At 37.3% G+C, this 24,177-nt stretch overlaps 1 protein-coding gene across 3 annotated transcripts in view; it reads left to right on the top strand.

Moving 5' to 3' along the window:
- TRRAP (transformation/transcription domain associated protein) overlaps positions 1–24,177 on the top strand; it is a 75,854-nt gene that overhangs the window by 24,846 nt on the left and 26,831 nt on the right. For all 3 annotated transcript variants that reach the window (XM_017813560.1, XM_017813561.1, XM_017813562.1), the window contains exons 31-56: positions 442–510; positions 4,329–4,448; positions 4,773–4,892; positions 5,248–5,412; positions 5,802–5,983; positions 6,250–6,448; positions 6,860–6,988; positions 7,609–7,875; positions 8,446–8,652; positions 9,371–9,529; positions 9,616–9,750; positions 9,949–10,059; positions 10,916–11,062; positions 12,171–12,384; positions 13,072–13,197; positions 14,414–14,560; positions 15,735–15,937; positions 16,587–16,708; positions 17,576–17,789; positions 18,521–18,700; positions 19,055–19,201; positions 19,876–19,995; positions 20,287–20,574; positions 21,873–22,010; positions 22,299–22,411; positions 22,897–23,032. In XM_017813560.1, coding sequence (XP_017669049.1) covers positions 442–510; positions 4,329–4,448; positions 4,773–4,892; positions 5,248–5,412; positions 5,802–5,983; positions 6,250–6,448; positions 6,860–6,988; positions 7,609–7,875; positions 8,446–8,652; positions 9,371–9,529; positions 9,616–9,750; positions 9,949–10,059; positions 10,916–11,062; positions 12,171–12,384; positions 13,072–13,197; positions 14,414–14,560; positions 15,735–15,937; positions 16,587–16,708; positions 17,576–17,789; positions 18,521–18,700; positions 19,055–19,201; positions 19,876–19,995; positions 20,287–20,574; positions 21,873–22,010; positions 22,299–22,411; positions 22,897–23,032 — 4,158 coding nt within the window. The remainder of the gene's footprint in view (positions 1–441; positions 511–4,328; positions 4,449–4,772; positions 4,893–5,247; positions 5,413–5,801; positions 5,984–6,249; positions 6,449–6,859; positions 6,989–7,608; positions 7,876–8,445; positions 8,653–9,370; positions 9,530–9,615; positions 9,751–9,948; positions 10,060–10,915; positions 11,063–12,170; positions 12,385–13,071; positions 13,198–14,413; positions 14,561–15,734; positions 15,938–16,586; positions 16,709–17,575; positions 17,790–18,520; positions 18,701–19,054; positions 19,202–19,875; positions 19,996–20,286; positions 20,575–21,872; positions 22,011–22,298; positions 22,412–22,896; positions 23,033–24,177) is intronic.

The raw sequence follows: 24,177 nt of genomic DNA, 5'->3' as shown, positions 1-24,177 counted from the left end.
AGGTGCCACCAGTACCCTGAAAATATGTTTTACTTCCTAATGGACTAAGTCTGTGTTGGTGCTTTCTTGATTTATTAAGTTTTGGAAGGTATTGCAGTGTTTATTTGCAGTTTTTAAACTGTATATGGGAATTCTTTATCCTTTTGGCATGGATATTTAAATGCATCCATGTCAAGCAAATGATTAAACAAGTGTAAACCTATCAGACTTAGGTTTTTTGTGGTGTGTAATGTATGTACTCTTATAATCCCTGTTTAGGTGAATATGGAGAGGGCTTTTAGTAACAGAAGACTTTTCAATCTGAGGGAATGAAAATAGCTAATAATTTTTTCCTTTGTTTTTTTCAAAGAATTGTTTCTGCCTCTACTTCTTTTCTTTTATTTTATGCTAAAGTGGAACAGTCTAATTAGAAGAATAATACTAATTATCCTCTCTTTATAGCAACACCTGCGTAAATGGATGGAAGTTGTAGTTATTACACACAAAGGTGGACAACGGAGTGATGGAAATGTGAGTTAATGAAAGCTTTTATGTGAGAAGAGAAGAAATAAGTGGTATTAACGTTTTAGATTTACAGAACTCATTCACTTGTAAATGTTGCCATGACTGATTACACACTGATGCTTTGTTACAAGCTGATGAACTTGTATCTATATTGAATGTCTGTTAGAAATCTCAGTAAGAGGAGCTTCTTATCTGCTTAAAAGGGTTACTTTAAAGAATTTACTTACAGGTTGGTGTGGGAACAGCTCAAGGATTTTTTTTTCCCCCCTCAGGATTTTCTGCTTAGAAATCTGCTCTTCACTGGAATGGCTGATGAGCTCAGCAGCATAATCCCTCTTTTCTTCACTAATATGTTTGATGTTCCCAACATAGTCTTTTGAAAGTTATACATAATGATAGTATAATCCCAGTTAATTGTGAATTACATTTATTAAAACCAACTTCAGTATTTACTTGTTGAGATCACATTAAAATCTCTCTCCCATTGAAACTAATGGTCTCAGTGTTAACTATGGGAAGCTGATTAGTTGTCTTATAAATGGAAAATTGTACAGTAATGTCAATACTGTGTGCTCTCAGCAATACAGCACTGATGGGAATTCCTGCTTCAGTGTAGTTTTATGTGGATTGTCAGAAGTCCCATAATTCTATTAATGTTTTACTTATCACTTATATTAAGTGTTGAGATTTATTATTGGAACTAGGGAAAAATGGGGGGAATTTCATTAATATCTTTGTTTTTCAAATTAGGATGAAATTAGATTGCCTTTTTATTTCCCTTAAAACGTGGAAATGGCTTAATGGCTTTTCATTTGTCTTTCCTGTCATTGCAAAGAGAGCTTTGAAATGTGAATTTGATAATTTCTTTCTATTAGTCCTGGATGTTCTCTAATGAAGGTGAATAGAATTTTTCTTATGTTTTTAACTAAAACACTGTCCATTTTTCAGTTAAACACATTTTATTTGGGTCAGAGTAGTTCTAAGGCCTTCATATTCTTCTCTTGGGATTTGCTCTTCAAAAGTGATGATTACAGATATCTTGCATATCTTTTTATAGCAACAGTCTTTTAGACCACAATGTGGCACCTCTAGACCAGTTTTTAGTTGTACCTAAATCATATTTAGTTGGGAATTCTCCTGCTTTTAATGTTTTTTATTAATGTTTTCTATGTAATTGTGTGCTTAGTCTCCTAAATCTGTGATTATTTTTTTTTTAATGTTGGTTTAAAACAGTGGTATGTTGAGGGGGAAGTGCACACCAGACACTTGAGAAAGAATCTACTGTCACAGCTTGAGGGAGGAGAGAAATCTCTGGAATCATTTCAAATAGGATTGTGTGACTGCAAAGCTGATTAAATATTACTTTTCTGCTCCCTAGTTGTTGCTCTAAAGTTTCCTTAAAAAATAAAAACTTAAGGAGGACACAGACAGCATGGTCCATGTGCCAGTTGCTGTGGCAAGCAGGTGTCATTGCTGTCATTGTATCTTCTAAATGTAGAAAAAGTGGAATGCTGAGGCTGGTGGTCAGTTGTTGTAGCTGGCATTTCACTTACTCTCGTTTTTTCCTGATCATAATGAGATTCCAAAACCTGAGATACTCACTTAGGAGCAATGCTGGGGAGTGTTATCAGGGTTGGATCATTCAGACCACGTGGTTAAATACCGATGATGGTAAAAACACATGGGAGGAGAGAACTGATTGGGAAAGCCCGGTGTTCCCTACCTGTACAGGGGGCTGTTACAATCATTTCATCTCTTTCCAGCAGCACTGGGTCAAGGTGCCATTTGATGGCAATGCTGGTGTCATGCAGTGCTCCAGCAGAGTGCAGATAGTGCCTGGTCAGCACGGCTTCTTCATGAATGGTTCAGAAGTCTAGGGAATGAGTTTTCATATGTAAATGGTAACTGTAGACAAAATAAAAACTTCATACATTTCAGTTAATTGATGACTATCATAAAGATCCACATAACTAAGCCTTTTGTTCACCTAAATAATTTATGACAGTCCTACTGTGATCCTGAACTGTGACCTGGCTGTTTAGAGAAATGAACAAATTAAAACATAAAATATTAACTAGTGATTAAAATCATATTCATTGGCCCAGCGAGTGAAATGCTTGATTTAAACCCTTCTTCCTCTCTTCCCTACCTCCCTAAGGAAAGGCATGGGATTTTAGGTCATGTCTGCTAATTGAAAGAGTTAAGTTTTGACTAAATGGTTGCCTCCAGCTGTCCCTCTTGTGAGAGGGTGGAAATTTCCTTGGTGGAATTTCCATGGTGGATATTCTGCATTACAGCCTAAGAGGACTTTGTAGCTTTAGGGGACTGTATAGCTTGACAGTTGGAGTACTGAAAATGGTTTCATAATTGGTGGTTTCATAATTGATGCTGGCCAAATTTGTCTTTGAAGATGCTAAAATATGGTTTCCCCTAACTTAATAATCTCTAATATCTCTTTATTCAGTATAAATATTTGAAAAACTGTGTCTAATCAGTGTACAAGTAGGAAAAAGGATGCTTTTCATCCTAGTTCTTTGGAGGGCAATTTGGAGCATGTGAGATACTCATTGTCTCAATTCTTTCCATTTGAGATGAGAAAGTAACTGTCCTGAAGTTAGACTGCAGCCTGAAGAATAGCATGTACTAATTTGTACATTTATTTGATATTTTTGTGGGCTTTTTCTTTTCATGCTGTGACTTCTGTTTTGGTTCAGCCTGCTGCAGAAGGGCTAGAGGTGAGAAAATCAGTGGAGGCACAGGAATTTTTTTTTGTTGTCATGGTTTTTTTGTTGTAGTTGTTTGTTTTTATTTTTTCTTTTAAGCTGTGGTTTGTTAGTTTTATTGTTGTGTTTTGGGCAGAGTGCATTGTGCCTTTGAGTGCAGTGCTGTGAATTGTCCCCTGTTTGTCTGTGGCAGAGTTGTTTTGATGCCATTGCTGTTAAGGATGTTAAGCATGTTCATGCTGAGAAGAGCAGGAATTTGTTTCTCTGAAGGCATAAGTAGTTTCAGAAGTTTTTATTCTTGTTCTCAGTCCTGCACTTCAATCCAGGAGAGTAGTTTTGTAGGGTTCTGTCTGTGCAGATCATGTTAAAGGAGTGGGGCCTAATACTTTGTGTTTAAATTCAGTTGAGGAAATGCAGTGCCCTTGATAATATTTTGCACATTAGAACTTGGTTTTAGAGAGGTGAAGGTGGATGTTTTGGTTTTTTTTCCTTTCCCTTTTCTTACTGAAGGAAATCCACACTCTAGCTGACTGAAATACAGTCTCCATTTAAATCACACAATGAAAAAGAGATGCAAAATTATCTTAGACTTCTGGAGAATTTAATATCTAGTGGGAGAACAGAGCTGACTTTTCTTTGAAGTAACAAGCTGTTTGCAAGACACTGAGAAGTGCTGTGGGAAAACTGTCTCTCTTCCCTCACATGTAATCTGGGGGTGTGGGGTGTGTATGAGAAATTGTTTAGATGGGAAGGTCTGGCTGTCTGATGCACAAGCCACTTGGTGTGGTGCAGTGAGCACTCTGGAACTCCCCCATCAACAGTATTGTTGCACAGTGTTTAGCTCTTACCTGTAGAACACCACTATACTGACAAAGAAAATAAAATTTAAACCATGATGTTACAGGGGGGGCAGGGCAGACTTCCACCAGAGCAATTGTTTCATACATTGTGGTAAGTAGATGCTGTATAAATGTTAACCCTTCACATTTGATTGCTGGCTATGCTAATACAGAGAGGAACAAATAAGTAAGATGTGTGATACTGTTTTTATACATTGTAGCTGGTAATGTTTAATTCAACCCTGTTTCTTTTTACCTGTAGGAAATGAAGATTTGTTCAGCAATTATAAATTTGTTCCATCTGATCCCAGCTGCCCCACAGACTCTGGTTAAACCTCTCCTGGAAGTTGTTATGAAAACAGAACGAGCAATGTTAATTGAGGTAAAAGTGGAAGTTAACATTGCTGAAATTTTTGCTTTATGGTATTTTTAAACATTAGTGTATAATAATTATAATATTTTAAATGTGGCATGGGAATATTTGATGTAATAAAATGTGCTCTTCAAGCCTTTAGGAGGTATTAACATTTGTTTTACACTCTTACAAGTTAAGTTTTTAAAGTGTCAATAAATTGTCATCATGAAAGTTCTGAACATTTTGTACCTGCATGAATGCCAAGTCAAATGTATTTTTCTGAGTGGTAGTAAATTAGTTGAAAATACTCTATACTCTGCATTTTTAATTTAAGCTTTGTGAATTTTTCAGGCTGGCAGTCCATTCAGGGAACCACTGATAAAATTTTTGACACGTCATCCGTCCCAGACTGTGGAGCTGTTCATGATGGAAGCCACTTTAAATGATCCCCAGTGGAGCAGAATGTTTATGGTAAGCTGTGTGGGAAGGGGAACAGGAAAAAGCCCTCAACTTCACAGATCTGGTGAACAAAAAGCTTTTCATCTTTTGCACCTTTCTTTGCTGTATGACCTTGTAGTCCTTGATCACGGTCTTACTCTGACTGTAGGGTGCCTATTCTTGGGTTTGTATTTGTTTGTCCTGAACTGTTGATTTTATACCTTTCCACATCATGTCGGGCTGTTACTGAAGTTGTAGGCGATGTTTTTATATACGTGAAATACGACCTCTGCAACTTTAGTGAGGGATATAAAAGCTTCAGGATAATATAACCTTTTGGCATTTTGGCTTTTAAAGGTTATTAAAATTATTTCTTCCCCTTTTGCAGAGTTTCTTAAAGCATAAAGATGCCAAACCCCTGCGAGATGTCCTGGCAGCTAATCCCAACCGATTTATCACTCTGCTCTTACCCGTCGGTACCCAGGCAGCCGTGAGACCTGGGTCTCCAAGCACCACCACAATGCGTCTGGATCTGCAGTTCCAAGCTATCAAGGTATCATTTATTCTTGTTTATCTTTGCTCTAGACAGTTAAAACCTCTTCAGCTGCAAACCTCTTACATTACAGGCTTTCAGTGTGTGTGTGTGTGTATTATAGCTCACAGAAAAACATGTGAAGTGTTTGTAGTTGGAGTCACTCTGAGAAGGAGACTCAAATTAACTACACTTTTTTATCAAGTAGGATGCAAGAGGAAAACACAGCAGCAGAAACAATTGGTACAGAAATTTTTTTTTTAATCTCAACTAGTTTGTATTTCACTTTTTTTACTGGTGAATATTTTAGAACTCTTAATTGCCCTTAAAGAAGTGTTTTTATGTCACTGTTTCTACTGACAGACCTGCTGTGTGTTGACTGTGCATTTGTCTTGTTTTTCTTTGGGCAGATCATAAGTATTATTGTTAAGAACGATGAATGTTGGTTAGCAAATCAGCATTCCTTGGTGAATCAGCTGAAACGTGTGTGGGTGAGTGAAGCTTTCCAGGAGAGACACCGTAAGGAGAATATGGCTGCGACAAACTGGAAGGAACCAAAGCTGTTGGCTTATTGCTTATTGAATTACTGCAAGTAAGTAAAAATGTTGATTTCCTATACTTTGCATGAATTGTTTTAAAAATTTTAGTGCTATAAAGGTATGTAGGGCTACTAAAAATGGTTTGCAGTTATTGAAGGGAAAGTGTAATATATTTCATAATACTGCCACTCCTCTAAAACCATGCCTTTGGTACTGCCTGCTGTTGCCTCTCTGCTCCTTTAAAACCAAGATTAGTTTCATCAGCATAATAAGTTGTGTATTTTTTCACAGAAGCTTTGTATTTTATGTGTTTTTACAGAAGGAATTATGGAGATATAGAGTTACTCTTCCAGTTGCTACGAGCTTTTACGGGTCGATTTCTCTGCAATATGACTTTCTTAAAGGAATATATGGAAGAAGAGATCCCTAAAAACTACAGTATTCCCCAAAAACGGGCTTTGTTCTTCCGGTTTGTAGACTTGAATGACCCAAACTTTGGAGATGAGCTCAAAGCCAAGGTAACTAAAGCAATTAAATCAAAGAAGCCTGGTATTTAGGTTTAATTTTCTTCTTGGGAACTAGGGCAACAAAACTTGCTTACTTAAATGTCAACGAGTTCGATAATTGGCAGAGCCATTTAGGTGCAAATATCATACCTGAAGAAGAGTGATAATAAACAGAGACAGCAATTCATCTTGCTTTTATTACTGACTAGGTTACACTTTCTAAGAATCTTTGCCCTTGGAAGGGAGGAAGAGGGGGGAAAAAAATCTGTGTGTGCCTTTTTCTTAGGGTTTTATTTCTAGCTTCCTTTTGTAACACGGTGAGTGTGTCCAACATGCAGGTTTGCATATGAAAGTATTTGAATGTTGGCTGCCATTACAAGAATGCAGTAGTTCAGGCTAACTTTTTTTGTTTATATTCTGTAGGTGCTGCAACATATCCTGAATCCTGCTTTCCTGTACAGTTTTGAAAAGGGAGAAGGTGAACAGCTGTTAGGACCTTCAAACCCAGAAGGAGATAATCCAGAAAGCATCACTAGTGTTTTTATTACAAAGGTAACAATCCTTGTTTACACTAAAGTGTTTGAAAATTAAAACAAAAAGTTGTTCCTCTCATTTGGCTTTTCAATCCTAATTTGAATTAGTTGTGCTATTCTGAATATTATGATCTGTTACATCAAATGGCTTCATAACACTGAACATGAGATCCATCAGTCATCAGTAGGACTGGACTACAATTTTCACTTTGATACCTTCAGAACTTGAATATCTGTCTTTAAACATGGGCCTTACATGGCTGTAATCCCAGTCTTATAAGGAAAGCTTTCCATGACTGAACAGCAGTACGTTTCTAATTCACTGCTGTTTCATGAAACCAATTATAAAAAAAATGTTGAAGATAAAGCTTGGGGTTTTTGATTTATTTATTTTTATAGGCTAGCACTTTGGAAATTCCCAGATGTGCTCATTATTTAAAAGTTCACACTTCAGGAGTTTGTTTTGAGGGTACTAAACCGAGTCAAAAAAGTAATTACAGGTTTTAGTCTTCTTAAAAACCACTCAAAAGGCAAAAGGCTAAGACTTTGCTTTTATAATAATAAAACTTATTGGGTTTTTTGTCTTCTTTTTCTTTTTTTTTTTTCCCTCCCTCGCTTTCCTTCTCTCCTCATTGATAGGTACTTGATCCAGAAAAGCAGGCTGACATGCTGGATTCCCTGAGGATCCACCTGCTGCAGTTTGCCACGCTGCTGGTCGAGCACGCCCCGCATCACATCCACGACAACAACAAAAACCGCAACAGCAAACTCAGGCGCCTCATGACCTTTGCCTGGCCCTGCCTCCTGTCCAAGGCCTGTGTGGACCCAGCCTGCAAATACAGTGGCCATTTGCTTCTGGCACACATCATTGCCAAATTTGCCATCCATAAGAAGATAGTTCTGCAGGTACTGGGCTTGTGTTCGTTTGTTTAAGGGATGTGGGTAAGTTCTGCAGTGTGCTTTATTTTAAGATACAGGGTAGAAGCTGCACAGTGGGTTTGAATACTTAGTATAAAGGGAACAGTTAAATTCAAATACCACAAATACAGAAGGAACAGGCCAGATATTTAATATGATTTACTTGTGGATAGGAGAATGTAGAAGAAAGTTTGAAGGTAAGTGAAAACAGGGAGGATAAGTGGGACAATGAAAAGTCCTTGGTTGAATTAACAAAAATTGGAAATGTTTCTTCATTTAAGAGACAGACACTTCATTTGAGACAGAATATGGGGACCAAGGGAAAACTTTGAATTGGACAGTGGAGAGGGAGGAAGAAAATGGAGTGTAAAGGAAACAGAAGTACATGCTGTATACTTCTGATGATGATATATCGTCGTACATTTAACAAATTACGGGCCTTTAGGGAAAAAGTGTATTTTTTTAGAAAACATGTGTTGTAGTTTCTCTTTCTTTATAAATGCTTTGTTTTTGTAAATACATATAGTATTAATGTTGATCAGAAACTTTGGTGTTTAGGTTTTTCACAGTCTTCTGAAGGCTCATGCCTTGGAGGCCCGAGCTATTGTCAGGCAGGCCATGGCTATTCTGACTCCAGCTGTGCCTGCTCGGATGGAGGATGGACATCAGATGCTCACTCACTGGACGCGAAAAATCATTGTGGAAGAGGGTCATAGTGTTCCCCAACTAGTGCATATTTTGTACTTGATAATACTACATTTCAAGGTACTTGTACCAGTGATTCTGGTAGTCACTGTATCTCCCATATCAAGGATGTAAACTGCATTTTGATTAGAAAAATAACATACTCTGATGTATATGGTTTAGCTGCAAAATATGTCATATGTAATATATAATCTGTCTCTAAAGATACTTATCTATAACTGAAAACAACTATTTAGTAGCAAGTAATTTATTAAGCTCTATCATGACTGAAGTTAAAACGCAGTGTCAGATGAGATGAACTCATTGCACAAACATGAAACAAATGAGGGAATGCTGCAGAATGTCAGCGTAGGATCACTTGGAAATGCATATTAAAATGCAATCCAAAGGGACAGCTAAAACACATTTAAGGCACTTTCGAGGAAAGATGCCTCAGCCCTTTTTGAAGAATGTCTGAGTGTGTTCAAATGTGAGTTGAAGCTCTCTAAAGGGTTGGCAAAAAATTGGCATGATTGGTCCTGGAGAAAAATCGTGACTCTTAAAAAGAACAATTTCATTCGGGTACATGAAATCAGGAGTCCCTACTGAAAATTGTAGCCAAAATTTTATTTCAAAGCACCAGTTACTTTTCAAGATGGCAAAATTTGAATGTGGTACAGATTTAGCAAACTCTGGGATTGATGACTATTTTACCATTTTGCTTTATTTCAACTTTCTGGGTTTTTTTGTAGAATTTTATTGGTTAATGACTAACATTTCTGTGAAACCATTTTTTCAGGTTTATTATCCAGTGAGACATCACTTGGTTCAGCATGTGGTTAGTGCCATGCAGAGACTGGGCTTCACTCCCAGTGTTACAGTAGAGCAAAGAAAATTAGCTGTGGATCTTGCTGAAGTGGTTATTAAATGGGAATTGCAAAGAGTTAAAGACCAGCAGGTAGGAAGTCTAAATAAATGGTTAAAGAATGAACTGTTACACAATTAAGTGTAGTTTTTTTAACATGCACACTGCTGATATTTCAGCCAGATTCAGATATGGACTCAAGTGCAAGTGGAGAAGGAGCAAGTTCTGCCTCATCTGCTGTTAAAAGAGGATTGTCTGTGGATTCTGGCCAAGAAGTTAAACGATTCAGGACAGCTACAGGAGCAATAAGTGCTGTAAGAAAAAATCAGGGTTTGTTCAGAGACTCTGAAATTACAACCTGCACTGACTAAGCAATTCAGCATAATTTTTTTCCCCCCATAACTCAAAGTCCCTAAACTGAAGGTTTTAGCTTGAGAAAACATTTTAAATCTGTTCTTGTTGTTTTCCTTCTTCAATCTTGCTTATGGGTTTTGTGTTTTGTGTACGTGCAGGTGTTTGGACGTAGCCAGTCCCTGCCAGGAGCCGATGCCCTCCTTGCCAAGCCGATCGACAAGCAGCACACAGACACAGTCGTGAATTTCTTGATTAGGATCGCTTGCCAGGTAGTGTGTTTGTTCTGATATGCAAATACCAGTGTGGCATTAGTAGCCAAAACCATAAACCCCTCTCTTCATACAGGCCCTTTTATGCTTGGATTGTCTCGTGTTCCTATACTTTGTTTCCTTGATTCATTTATGTGTTTGCGTGCTGCTGCCAAGTACGGTTGTGCTATTGCCTGGGTTAAAGAGCAAGAATACTTCACCCCAAAACTAGATATTTGGAGGATTTAATAGGGAATGACTATCAATTACATATGTAAGGATAGTGACTGTAGTTGTATTTTCAAGATCCAATACATGGGATTATTTTTGTTTTTCATCCAGCCTGTAGAACTAAAGCTTTTCACCAAATTTTCAGAGAACTAACTTTTCTAGAGTGGGGAAAATTAACTGGGTGTAGCTCAAAGCTGAGAAGTTTTATGGCTTCTGCTCCTGCAGCAGACTCAGCTGGTAATTAGCATGGGATTTTATACACCACAGTCTATTGCACAGAGTAGATGGGCTCTTAAGTATATAGATGAATTGACTAAAGAGCTGCATATGTTTATGGGTACCTTGCAAACAGTAAAGATTAACCATCTTGAGCATGTTCAGAGTTGTAGCAATAAAGTATGGGATGAAACTTTTTTTTAAATACACCTTTGATGGGTGATTTGGGGTAATTAGCTGGCAATTTAGACACCAATTCTGGTGTTTACTATTAGTTGTCAGCTTTTTATGCATTTAAAGGCTCTGTGACTGTACTGATAAAACTACTTAAGCCTATCTGTTGCAGAAGTAAGAAATGATATGCTTGCTTAGAATACATAATAAATGTATGAGTTGGTTACCGAAGGGTGTAATTCTGATGAATTGGTAGGTAAATGACAACTCAAACACTGCTGGATCTCCTGCGGAGTTGCTGTCTCGCCGCTGTGTCAACCTGCTGAAAACAGCTTTACGGCCAGACATGTGGCCCAAGTCAGAGCTGAAGCTGCAGTGGTTTGACAAGCTGCTGATGACTGTGGTAAGTTATGTTCTAGTCCTGGAGGGCTTTAGGTTTCACTGGCACGTGAGATACCTGCATACTGATTTTTACAGTACTAATCTTTTCTTCACTGTAGTGGAATAGATAAATTGTGAAGTATGTGAATGGCATCAGTGGTTGTAATTTGTAGAGCTGCAGTACTTAACGGTTGGTGGGCTTTTATTTTTGTGATTTTTTTTTTCTTAATAGGAAGTTTTACGGATTGATTTTATTGATTCCTGGTTTTCTGACTACATTATGGTACTATGAAGTTCACTGAAAGGCTAGCTCTCTGTAATTGATGGTACAACATTTTATTTATAGTTTTTATGCTGTTTGTGTGCTTTCTGCCATTTAATAAGTTTTTCTACAACTATTTTGTTTGTATAATACTAGATACAAATATTTAATAAACTAGTAACTGTTACTAGATGGTCCTTGAAAGGGCAGATAACTATTTCCATCCTTTTCTCCGTCTCCTCTTGGAAGAGCTTTTATTGTGGCTCCATTTGTTTTGGGTTTACAAGTGTTGATTGTGCTCCAGGGAGCTCATATTTGTTGCTTTGCTTACCTTTTCCCAAGCAGTGTGCAAAGTGCGTGAAAATTGCCATTAAAATGGATAATTTATGAATAATTTACTATCTTAATGATAATTTAATTTATTTACAAAGATAGATCCAGGAATTTTTTTTCATTGGGTCCAAATATTCCCTTTTCTATCCTTTAAACTATAACTTATTGTAAAATATGCTGGTTTAGCTCTTCACTGAAGGCCTGTGTCTGAAAGGTGTTGACAAGGAACACCATTCTCTGTTGACAGCATTTCTAACCAGCAAGGTTGCAGGCAAATTTCAAACCTGAGCATCACATCAAACACCAGAAGGAACATACCTGTACGTGCTCAAGTAATATTTTTGTGGTTAAAGATTTTGTAGTGCTTGTTTTTTTACAGTTTTATACTGCATGACTTATCCAGAAGATTGATCTGAAGCATCAATATTGTAGAAACCTCAGCTTTATTATAGACTTTCAACAGATTTGAGCTGAACTGTGTAATTCTTATGTGTTTTATCCCCCACTCACTGCCTTTTTGCACGTTTCTCTTTAGGAACAACCCAACCAGGCCAACTTTGCCAACATTTGCACTGGTTTAGAGGTCCTAAGTTTCCTGTTGACTGTGCAGCAGCCCCCTGCTATCCTGAGCAGCTTCAAGCCCCTGCAGCGAGGGGTGGCAGCCTGTATGACCTGTGGGAACACCAAGGTGCTGAGAGCAGTGCACAGTTTGCTCTCTCGCCTCATGGGGATTTTCCCTACAGAACCAAGTAAGGGGGATTTTCTTCCTCCTTTTGTCCTTTACTGCTGAATAACTGAAGTGGTTAAGGGTGGGGTGAAGGCACTTTTTGGAGTGTGCTAATATTCTGTTTTATGATTCCTACATTTAATGGTCCATTTTAGCTTGCACTTTCAACCTCTGTTTAAAAAGGAAAAGCTGAAATAAGTAATCATGTGGAATACATCATTATCCATTGACATAAAAACTTAATAACCTGTGGCTGTCATAACTTTAGTTCAAGGAATGCATGCTATAAATTTAATGTATTTTTGCAATTAGAATTTTTCAGCTTCAGAAGTGCAATTTTTTAGTTGTTAAGCTTTGCTGTTTTGCTGAAAAAGGAAGGGAGATAAAGTGTAAAAAAGAAAGGCAATAGGTAATACGCTGTGTCTTAATAGAAACTAATTTAGGTAATCTCTTGAAAAAAAATAAATCTATAATGTAAAACTGCTCCTCAAACTGAGTTACTCAGAAGTGGTTTACTATTATAAAATACATGCTGGTTTTATAATAAAAAGATTTATATAAATGACAGATCTGCTTGTGTTACCTTGGTTTGTTGACAAGATGAAACTCCAGTGATGTTTTATCAACTGAGTGTTCAGAGTATAACTGCTCCTTGCCTGTTCTGTGGCTAATCTTACCAAAAGCAAACACACCTCTCTCTACTCTGCAGGTACCTCAAGTGTAGCTTCAAAGTATGAAGAGCTGGAGTGCCTTTATGCTGCAGTTGGAAAGGTTATTTATGAAGGATTGACTAATTACGAAAAAGCCACCAACGCCAACCCTTCCCAGCTCTTCGGTACGTGTCCCACTTCTCTGGGAGCTGGATGTGGAATGCCCTTAATGAGTCAGGTCTTTGTCATGAGCTTCCATTTGCCATGAGGAAGTTGCAATCTGATATCATGCAGAGGAAGCTGTGGGAAGCATTTCAAGCTACCTTGAGATGAGCTCGGGGTGTCTCATCTGTGGGGAAAGGGACTGGAGGGGGATTCATTGTGTTCTGTCTTCTCCCAGTAGCTGGTTTGGGAGCAATTGTTGGAGCTGCAGCTGTAATAGATGGAAGCCTTCTGTATGCAAAGTGCATAGGAAAAAAGATTCAGCATTCAAATTATCCAAAAAATAAAGTGAAAGTTACTGGAAGCTTGTTACATGGAAAAAAGCAAATCCTGCGGAGTACTCTGAGATACAGTAGAATAGTTCAAGGAATCTGTGTACACAGTTACTACCTTATAGTTTCTTTTCCAGTTTTTTTAAAGTCTCATTTATCAGATTTAGACAGTGTAGAAAGATTTATGTATTCATAGGTCTTAAGTTCTCAGTAAGCAAGAAAGTACAAAAATGCTATTTTTTCTTGACTGAGAAAATCTGAATTTTTAGCATATACCATTCTGAAGAGCTGAAGTGTTTCTTTTCTTTTCTTGTTTTTTTTTTGTACTTGCTTAACTGGTAGAGAACTCAGATACATAATAGAATGACAAAGATGTATTGGAATAATAGAGTGTGGTCCAGGACTGGTTGTGTTGGTAATACAGACTTGAAATTGTACAATGTTGGAAAAGTTGCTGATTTAAATGGCAAATGTCCTTCACTATTCTATTCTGTGAGCTTTGTAGATGGTTGTAATTTCGCTTTGGGAATTGCCTATTTGTCAGATGTCAGGACAAGCTTTACAACAAACTAACCAAGAAAGATGTTTGTTACATTTTGTCCAGAGCTCCCTTAAAAGTAGCACCACAATCCAGCTGTCAGGTCGTGCATATTGTAGTAATTCTGTGGCCCAGAGGCTGAACTTTGTGGGCTAAATGTTGTGCCCATCTGAGCACAAAAAGAAAGGTTTTTTTTAGTGAGTATGTTTTTTAATGGGCACACACAGGATGTGTGTGCTTCTTGAAATCTGTTTAGATTTCTCATGTTTGTAACTTGGGCAGTCCTGTGCTTCTTTCATGGCATCTGTATTTTACTCAGGTCACATCCAAGAGAGGTTTTAATTCCTAAAGTCACATTTTTATCTCTAGGGACTTTAATGATCCTGAAGTCTGCCTGCAGCAACAATCCCAGCTACATTGACAGGCTGATTTCGGTTTTCATGAGATCCCTGCAGAAGATGGTCAGGGAACACTTGAACCCACAGGCAACAGCAGGAACTGCAGAAGCAAATACAGGTATTAATATTCTGTCACCTGTTAATGATTAGAAATGTTGTAAAACATTAAAATATCTTCGCCTCAAAGAGATTTAAATGATTTTTCAGAGTTTGTGTGCATTATTACAAGTTAGAAAATACTTAGTGAGAAGCATTACTGAAGTATTGAAGACTAAAAATACACTTACAAATTCCATTTTCCAGCTTAATATATGAATATCAGTATAACCCAAACTTTCCAGTGGATGGTTAGTGAAATATTTGTTGAGCTGCAGCGTAGATAGAGATAGTGAAATTCTTTGAGACTTTATGGTGTTGAGGGAAGAAGGGCTGAATTTTTTTGATTGTTCTGTGCTTTCACTTTTTTTTACTCCTTCCTGTATTATAATATTGGAACAACTGTGTGTGAATTAATTTGTTGGAGCTGGTGTTTTTTTCTTAAAATAACATCTTTTTCAGTCTGTACAATTCTATCATCAAATGAATTAGGTCATGAGTCATTGAAAAAATCAGTTGTTGTAGAAGAAAATTCAGTGCTAGTAAAGAGCTCTGTAATTTACTAATGAATAAGCTACTGAAGAAAATACTCTGAAAGAATTGCTGCTGTTAGGTTTCCAACCCATATTTTGATTAGATAAATGAGAACCTTGCAAGTTTTATTAAAACTGAGAAACAATTGGAAAATTATTAAAATTGACAGATAAGCAGGTCAGGAAATTAGCTGAACAGAATTAGATGTGCTTCATCATAGAGAATTTCTTTCACAGGGGTAATGGCAGTTTTTTCAGTATTGGGGGTCTATAATACCTTTTACTAAAGATTTACTGAAAGGAAATCACACAGGTTTGCCTTTAGAATTTTTGAATGGATTTGGTTTTAGAAGGAATCATAGAATCATAAAATGGTTTGGATTTGAGGGAATGTTAAAGATCATTTAATTCCAACCCCCCTGCCATGGGCAGGGACACCTCCCACTAGACCAGCTGCTCCAAGCCCCACCTAGTCTGGCCTTGGGGTCTGTCTTAGTTGTTTAGGAATGAAAAGTAGTGATTCTGAAAACATTAATTCCAGGGTTGTATTTCCAAGTAAAAGATATTGTTGGTGCTATTATTCAAATTACAGTAGCTTATCTTGAAGGTTTTTTTCCGAGGTGTTTTGTGTACACAATTCTAATCCTTTCCTTGCATCCATAGCAGGTACAAGTGAACTGGTAATACTCAGTCTGGATCTTGTGAAAACTCGTCTGGCTGTGATGAGCATGGAAATGAGGAAAAATTTTATACAGGCCATTCTAACATCTCTCATTGAAAAATCTACTGATGCCAAAATTCTTCGTGCAGTGGTAAAAATAGTGGAAGAGTGGGTGAAAAACAATTCCCCAATGGCAGCTAATCAGGTAAATTGAGTAGATAAAATCGTTATTGCTCTCAAATACTAAATAACTATAAGCCACTCTTATTCATCAGTTTTGACAATGGGGTTTGTAATGATCTGTTAAAAATGTTTAGATGCTCTCAGTGAGGTTTGGACTACTTTGCATTCCCTGTGAAAATGGCTGGAGTTATAGGTGCTTGGCATTTTGTGGGCTTATTTTCGGTGTGTGATCTCAAGTGCTGTTGAGAAAGTTTTAAAATGGAAGTTCTAAAATATGTTTCACGTTAACCTGGATAGAGAGATTCTTCAGGAGGAAGATGACTAATACTGGTATATGTCATGCTACTCTGTAACATTTTGTGACTTCCTCAATTTCCATGTTTTCTGTTAGAGCCGAGTACTTGATAATCTAGTGCTGTGTTAGATTTTTGTAATCATTGAACAGCTTAACCCTGGTAAAGTCACAATGTTAAAATTCTCCAACATATATTAGAAGGATAAATGCTTGAGTTACTTTTCTTTTTAAGAACTATGACCTAATAAGCTATTTTTCAATACTTCAAAAGTGCAAGAGTCCTATAAAGGATGACTGAGTTGTACTTTGAATGTGCTAGTCCTCTGCATGTTTGAAGATGAACTGACAAAATTAATCATGTCTTCTTTTAACACAGACACCTACTCTCCGGGAGAAGTCCATTTTACTGGTGAAAATGATGACTTACATTGAAAAGCGTTTTCCAGAAGACCTTGAATTAAATGCCCAGTTCTTAGACCTTGTTAACTATGTCTATAGGTAATTATAGCAATTAATCATTTATTGCAGCTTATTGGTTCATAATTTGTACCATATATGACCTTTATAACATGTCATCAATCTTTTTAGGTCTGAATTAAGGAATTTTTTAAAATGCATGTTTTTTATTCTAAAATGCAAAATCCATTCACTTCAGTGAGACCACAGTACATATTTATGGAAAGCAATTTGAAAATAGAAGTTCCTTAGAAAGGATTTTTCCTTTTTGGTGCTGATAAAATATCTCCATGACCCCAATTGCTTCCTTTCACAAGATCCCAGGGCATCCTCATAGCTGATTGTATACTCAGCACTGTGGTGACAGCTGAAATCTGTGTTTTCACATCTGTAGGATATAAAGATTTTTTTTTTTTCCTGGAAACTTTATTATAAATTAGACTTTCAGGAGAATTACTTTGCTAGGTAGACTGACAAGTTCTGAATCATGATGAAATAATTTAAATAGTCACCTTATCAACAAATGCCAGGTATTTAATGTTGTGCTGCTGATTCCCGTTATTTTGCAGTCCCTATTTACTGCTGGACTGTTTGCTGGTTCCCTGTGCAAAGCCTTTGTGTGGACACAGTGCTCAGAAGTTTTTATCAATGAATAGCATTTGTCATTTCAAACAGAACACAGTATGGCTCAGTCATTTACAAGTATGATAAGATTTTGTTCTAGGGCAGCTTTCTAACAAACAGCAATATTTTCTTTGCTGTTTCTCTCAAAACACCGCGCCTGGACGTGTTCCACACCACAGGGGCTTTTACAGAGAGTATCACCTCTGGATTTTTAGTATTTTATATACAAAATTTAGGAGGCTTCTCTTTCTAATGTCTCTGTTATTTCACCTTTACTCACTTTAGGGATGAGAATCTTTCTGGTAGTGAACTTACAGCTAAACTGGAGCCAGCGTTCCTGTCGGGTCTGCGCTGTGCCCAGCCACTCATCCGAGCCAAGTTTTTTGAGGTCTTCGACAATTCCATGAAACGTCGTGTTTATGAGCGTTTACTCTATGTGACCTGTTCCCAAAACTGGGAAGCCATGGGAAATCACTTCTGGATAAAGCAGTGCATCGAGGTAGGGAAGTTATTTTTATCAGAAATACAGTTAGAAATATGTTTGGTTCCCTATGCTTGTAGTGTGTATTATCCATATCAAAGCTGAAACTACCAGGTCTGCTGCCTCAGATACTTATTGGGGTGCTTAAAAATAAATACAATGTCTAAACCATTGAGATGCTGATGCTTGGAAAGGGTCTTTAATATAAATGTTTAAATATTTTCTCTGCCAAAAGCTTAATGGCCAGGTTAATACTTCTTAAGAAAAGCCCTCTCTCACAATTGATAATGATTATAAAAACTACAAGAATTGTTATAGTAGATGGTTTCCAGAAAACTACAATGTTAAAGCTACAATGTTTTCTCTGGTGGTATGACAGGTGTTAGGAGGGCTTGCATTGAAATGAAATTGCATCTTTGCTTATTTAAAACAAGGTGGGACCAAACCTTTTAATTTTAACAATGTATGTATTAAAACATGAGTTTAAGGACTGGGAACATCCTTTTTAGGGTAGCAGTGAGAGTCTGTATACATTAGTGGATTGAGGGCACTAATTATATGTGTTAAAAAGTACAAAATGGAGGCTTTAGGTGCAGAAGATTCTATTGAATAAAGGTGATAAATAGGCCTTAAACACAGTATTGCAACTTTTGTGTCGTTTTTAAAAATTAAACCGTAGTGATGTTTTCTTTTGAAATACTACAATAAAATGTATATTTAAAAATTCCTCTTGTTTTTCCATGTCTCAGCTCCTGTTGGCAGTGTGTGAGAGGAACACCACGATTGGGACAAGCTGCCAGGGGGCCATGCTGCCCTCCATCACCAATGTCATCAACCTTGCTGACAGCCACGACAGGGCAGCCTTTGCTATGGTGACCCACGTCAAACAAGAACCTCGTGAAAGGGAAAACAGTGAATCCAAAGAAGAGGTAACTGACAGAAAATAGTGTGGAAAAAATGTCTTTGAGGGAATATCTTCTTAGTTTCTCATCACATAAGTTTGGAGAACATGTCTTGAAGATGATGTGTACAGATTGCTGGTGTATCTTGTGTTTTAAGCCCGCGTGGGTTCTCAGAACTTGCATTCACTCATTGAGCCTTTTTTTACTAGAGCACTCCAGCACTTGCATATCTGAACCTGAAGAAGTAGCAGAAATAGTGAGACCTGAAATAAGTTGATAAGGAGAATATTTTACATTGGGGGAAAAAAAAGCAAAAGTACCTGTAGCAAAAGTTATAGAAGATAACTGTGTTTACTTACTAAGTTATTTACCTCGGTATAGGATGTTGAAATAGACATTGAGTTGGCTCCAGGAGATCAGACCAGTACACCAAAAACCAAGGAACTGTCGGAGAAGGACATTGGGAATCAGCTGCACATGTTGACCAACCGACATGACAAATTTCTTGACTCTCTTCGAGAAGTGAAGGTTGGTACAGCTTGTTGGTGACAAATCCCTTTAATACTGAAATCTTCTAACTGATCTGAGGTGATTTTTCTTTCTTCATCTCACATTTGTGATTTTTTTAAGCTAAGTTTTCTTGTGTAGACATGTCTTATAATCTGATGTAATTTCTTATCTGCATATGGTAAAAAATTCTTAAGCCTTCACTTCGTCAATAGTTGTTACTGTATCCCTTTCCTACAAAATTGGATTTCATCCTCCTTCACCTGTAAGTGTGTTTCGACTGTTTGGTTCAGAAAATAATGATGGCAAAGACAGGGTATAGAATCAAAAATGTGTATTGGCATCTTATGATTAAATAATTTCTAAGAAAATAATTGTAGCTGAAAGCTATGTTGAAATAACTCTCACAGTAGTAACAGCTCTATCCAATTAACCTGATCATTCCTATTACCCAAGTCATCTTCTTTCCTTTTTCCTTCTTTTTTTCAGAATGGTTACAGTAATGAATCAGAGTCTTTATCAACATGAAAATAGGATGAATTTATTCTTACAAGTGTATATTGCTAAAGGAAACTTATTTTTGTTGGAAAAGGCATTTGCATTACTGCTTACTCTATATTAGTACAGTATAACTGAACTGTTTTTCCACAGTATTAATTGTATTTTCCTATTTATGTGAATCTCTTTGTTCCCAGACTGGAGCGTTGCTGAGTGCCTTTGTTCAGTTATGTCACATTTCTACACCTTTGGCAGAGAAGACTTGGATACAGCTTTTTTCACGACTTTGGAAAATCCTGTCTGACAGACAACAGCATGTGAGAATCTCTCTCTCTCACTTACAGATTCCTCTTTGTAAATGACTGCTGTTTCAGGAAAATGTATTTTTGTGATGACTTTGTTCACTTACCTGGAGAAGTTTACCATTCTTTGACTAGTGAATGCTGTAACCTCTATCAACACATCTTTTGAAAGAAATAGGGCCTTTCAATTTTCAAAGAGAAATATACTTGTCAGAGGGTTGTTCCCTGAACTAAAGAGATTTAAAATCTAGATTCTCTTACTGAACAATCTGAATGATCAGATAACTATTATGTTTTTTCTTCTAGGCTCTAGCAGGTGAAATAAGCCCTTTCTTGTGCAGTGGCAGCCATCAGGTGCAGCGAGACTGCCAGCCCAGTGCCCTGAACTGCTTTGTGGAAGCAATGTCACAGTGTGTTCCTCCCATTCCCATCAGACCTTGTGTCCTGAAATACTTGGGTAAAACTCACAACCTCTGGTTTCGTTCTACACTGATGCTGGAACACCAAGCCTTTGAAAAAGGACTGAGTCTACAGATTAAGCCTAAACAGACAACAGAATTTTATGAGCAGGAAAGCATAACTCCTCCTCAACAGGTAGTGTTATATTAATTGAAATACCTTATAAAACATGAAGAGGAAAATGTAATATTGACAAGTCCTCCAGTAACCCATCTCCCCAAATGCCACATCTACGTGTTTTTTACACACCTCCAGGGGTGGTGACTCAACCATTGCTCTGGGCAACCTGTTCTGGTGCTTGACAACCCTTTTGGTGAAGACATTTTTCCTAATATCGAATCTAAATCTCCCCTGGTGTAACGTGAGGCTGTTTCCTCTTTTATCCTATTGCTTGTTGCTTAGAAAGAGAGGTTGATCCCCACGTTGGTACAATCTCCTTTCAGGTAGTTTTAGAGAATGATAAGGACCTTCCTGAGCCTCCTTTTCTTCAGGCTGAACCCCCAACTCCCTCAGCTACTCCTCATCAGACTTGTGCTCCTGACCCTTCCCCAGCTCTGTTGCCCTTCTCTGGACATGCTGTAGCACTTCAAAATGTTTCATGTAGTGTGAGGCCCAAAACTGAACCCAGGATTGGAGATGTGGCCTCACCAGTGCTGAGTACAAAGGAGCAATTGCTTCTAAATCTTTGTATTTAGAAACCTGTTAAAGTGGTGTTGTTTTTTTTTCCTTCAGTGAAGGAATTCCTGTCCTTGCATGTTTGTGAATAGATGAAATATTTAGTACTTTGTCTTACCTACTTCTCATGCTTTTCTTTGATCTGTCATTGATATTTTCACAATTTTTTCTCTTGATCCCTCTTATCCATCTGCTTTTGACACTAATTCCCTGCAGCACTGTAGAACTAGATATAACCATTTCTGCCCCCAATTTTAAATCTGAAGTAGAAGTCAATACTGCCCATCTCCCTCAAAGAGAATGTACTTTCCCTCATCAGATCTGTTGGTGTGTGACTTTAAAGAATTATTAGCTAAACAAAATAGAGTTCCTTGCTGAGGGGCTGTTGTGTTTAATAGTCTGGCAGGTATGGTCTGCCTATGCAGATCAGCTGAGGAAGCTAAATATTACAGATTTATGGTTTTTTACATTAAAGACCAAGTTGCTGGCTCATTGAACAGTTCTGTTTTCTATGATTTCATCTGTTGTGTTAAGAATGGGTGTACAAGCCTTAGGATTTTTTTGTTATGCAGTGTTCTCAGTGCGTGGTTGTTAATAAGTGCTTGCCTTCTAGAATTTTAAAAGAGTTTTTATTATAGAGACATCTCTATATCATGTCTTTCTCAGCTTGCCTCAGTGTAGAATGTGAAGGTTTGCTATCTGCTGTGCTTTATAAGGACAGCTTGACTGTGGAGAAATACATATTCTTAACATTGTAGGAAATACTGGACTCCCTTGCTGAGCTCTACTCCTTGTTACAAGAAGAGGATATGTGGGCTGGACTGTGGCAGAAACGCTGTAAATTCCCAGAGACAGCAACAGCCATTGCCTATGAACAGCATGGCTTTTTTGAACAGGTACAGTCTTGATATTAGAAATTATGAGAATGAGTATTCTGGTCAGCAAGAAAAAACTCTGAACATTAATTATTAACTTTAGTCTTCTAAAATAAAAGGTACCACAGCTTCTCTACTGTCTATGGTAGTAGTTTAAGGCCAGGTAATACCTAGGTAAGGTGAGATTTTTGAGCACATCCACCAATTTTTCATTTGTAAAAGTTTTCTTATCACTTGTTTTTAAAAAGAAAAGAGTGAATTATTGTGTATACAGCAGATGGAAAAGTAGAATGGCTGAATTTTCTTTAGGCACAAGAAACTTATGAGAAAGCAATGGAAAAGGCTAAAAAGGAGCACGAACGGAACAACGCTTCCCCTTCCATCTTTCCTGAGTATCAGCTCTGGGAAGACCACTGGATTCGGTAAGACTGAATGTAGAACAAGTATTTTACCCTGCAATAGAAGGAAAATACCCTGCTGCTGATTTAAAGAATAAACTTAGGACTTAGCTCAGATACAGGGAAAACTTAAGGGAATTAAATAAACTGGTTTTTATTCCCTTAACAGAGCCTCAGAAGTGATATGCCTGAATTGCTATAAAAATGTAGTTTGTTATTGGTGGAAAAAGACTGGAGTTAAAATTTGTTTTTCCTATTTAAAATGGTTGTTCTGAGACACACAAAATGCAGCTTTTCCCTGTTCACAGATTTCTATATTATAACTGGTAATAATTAAATTAAAAAAAAAAATCTTCCCATCTGGATAAAACTTTTGCAGTGCTTGCAAAGCTGTTTGTAGACAAACAAATATGCAGATAGCATTCTGATATGCAACATTTGTAGTCAGTTTTACTGAAATTTTGGGGGTTTTTTTGTAACCAAATTGACACTGATTTTGATTTTCTTAGTTGCTCAAAAGAACTGAACCAGTGGGAGCCTTTGACAGAGTATGGCCAGTCAAAAGGTCATATAAATCCTTACCTCGTGTTGAAGTGTGCATGGAGGGTCTCAAACTGGATTGCTATGAAGGAGGCTCTGGTGCAGGTGAGTGGGGGCTTTTTATGCTCATGTTTAGTTTCTCCTCATCCTCTCTTAGGTATCTTCCCAACTCTTTTAAGAGCCATTCCATGTGAATAAAGTGGTGGTTATTGTTCTTGAAGCTGCTATAAAAAGCCAGGCCATACAGCCATGTTGGGCTTCCTGTGGCAAACGACAGATTTCTGTGTTGGAGTCACCACTGGATTGTCTGGGATTCTTTTTAACATTGTATGTGGTGTTGCTGTTCTATGAAAGATGGATAATGTTGGGTTTTTTTTGTTTTGTTTTGTTTTTTCTTGGCTTTGTTTTTTTTTTTTTTATTTAGTTTTAAGGAAATACATCCTCTTTTCATGGTAGGCAGAGTTGTTCATTTGTGCTTCGTTAATATAGAAACATAAACCAGATGTAGAACTGAAATCTGAAAGGTGAGAATACTGCATTAAATCACAAGTGGAAAGGAGCTTGCTGTGACATTACTGGAGTTACTCTGCTAAAGATGCCAGAATTTGCAATAAGGGGGTGAATTGCATATTTAACTTACAATTTTACTGGCAGAGCTCTGAGCAAAGCCTTAGGCTGTGTTTTCTTATGTTGCAGGGAGTGAACCAGAACAATTAGTCCTTCAGTTAAATAGAGTTTATTATTTCATCAGTACTGTTTAAGTTTTGAACCAGTACTTACCAGTTAGTAGTGTTACACATCAAATTGACAGTTGGCTGTATGGTGTCATAAAATTTGCAAAAGATACAACATGATTATGAAAAATGCTGAGCATCCTTTAATTCCAGTATCTTGCAGAGTTAAGTTTCTATATGTAAAAATTCCAGCCAGTTGCTTCATTGTGACAGCTTAGTCTCGCATGAGAAATATGAGAGTTGTGTGTCTTTCTTACTTCCTTCAAAATCAGGCTGAATTATGCATTTCTTTAAAAATGTAGTTATATTTATTCTGCTGTGACTCTTTTGTCAGAGGGGAAAATAAGTGGATGCAATCAGTATGTTTTGCTTTAAAGGCTAAACTGTGAAAACCATAAAAGTTATTACATTGATTAAAGGTAGTGTTGTCTTTTGATGGAACCTAAATTCAGGGGGTTCCAACCATTGCTGCATTTGAAATGGTATTTTTCTATGTTTGTAGTACTGATGGTTTAA

Source organism: Lepidothrix coronata, unplaced genomic scaffold (genome assembly GCF_001604755.1).
Source record: "Lepidothrix coronata isolate B3197 unplaced genomic scaffold, Lepidothrix_coronata-1.0 Scaffold41, whole genome shotgun sequence".
NCBI lineage: Eukaryota > Metazoa > Chordata > Aves > Passeriformes > Pipridae > Lepidothrix > Lepidothrix coronata.
The sequence above is the reverse complement of the archived record's forward strand: the minus strand, read 5'-3'. Positions and strand labels throughout refer to the sequence as shown.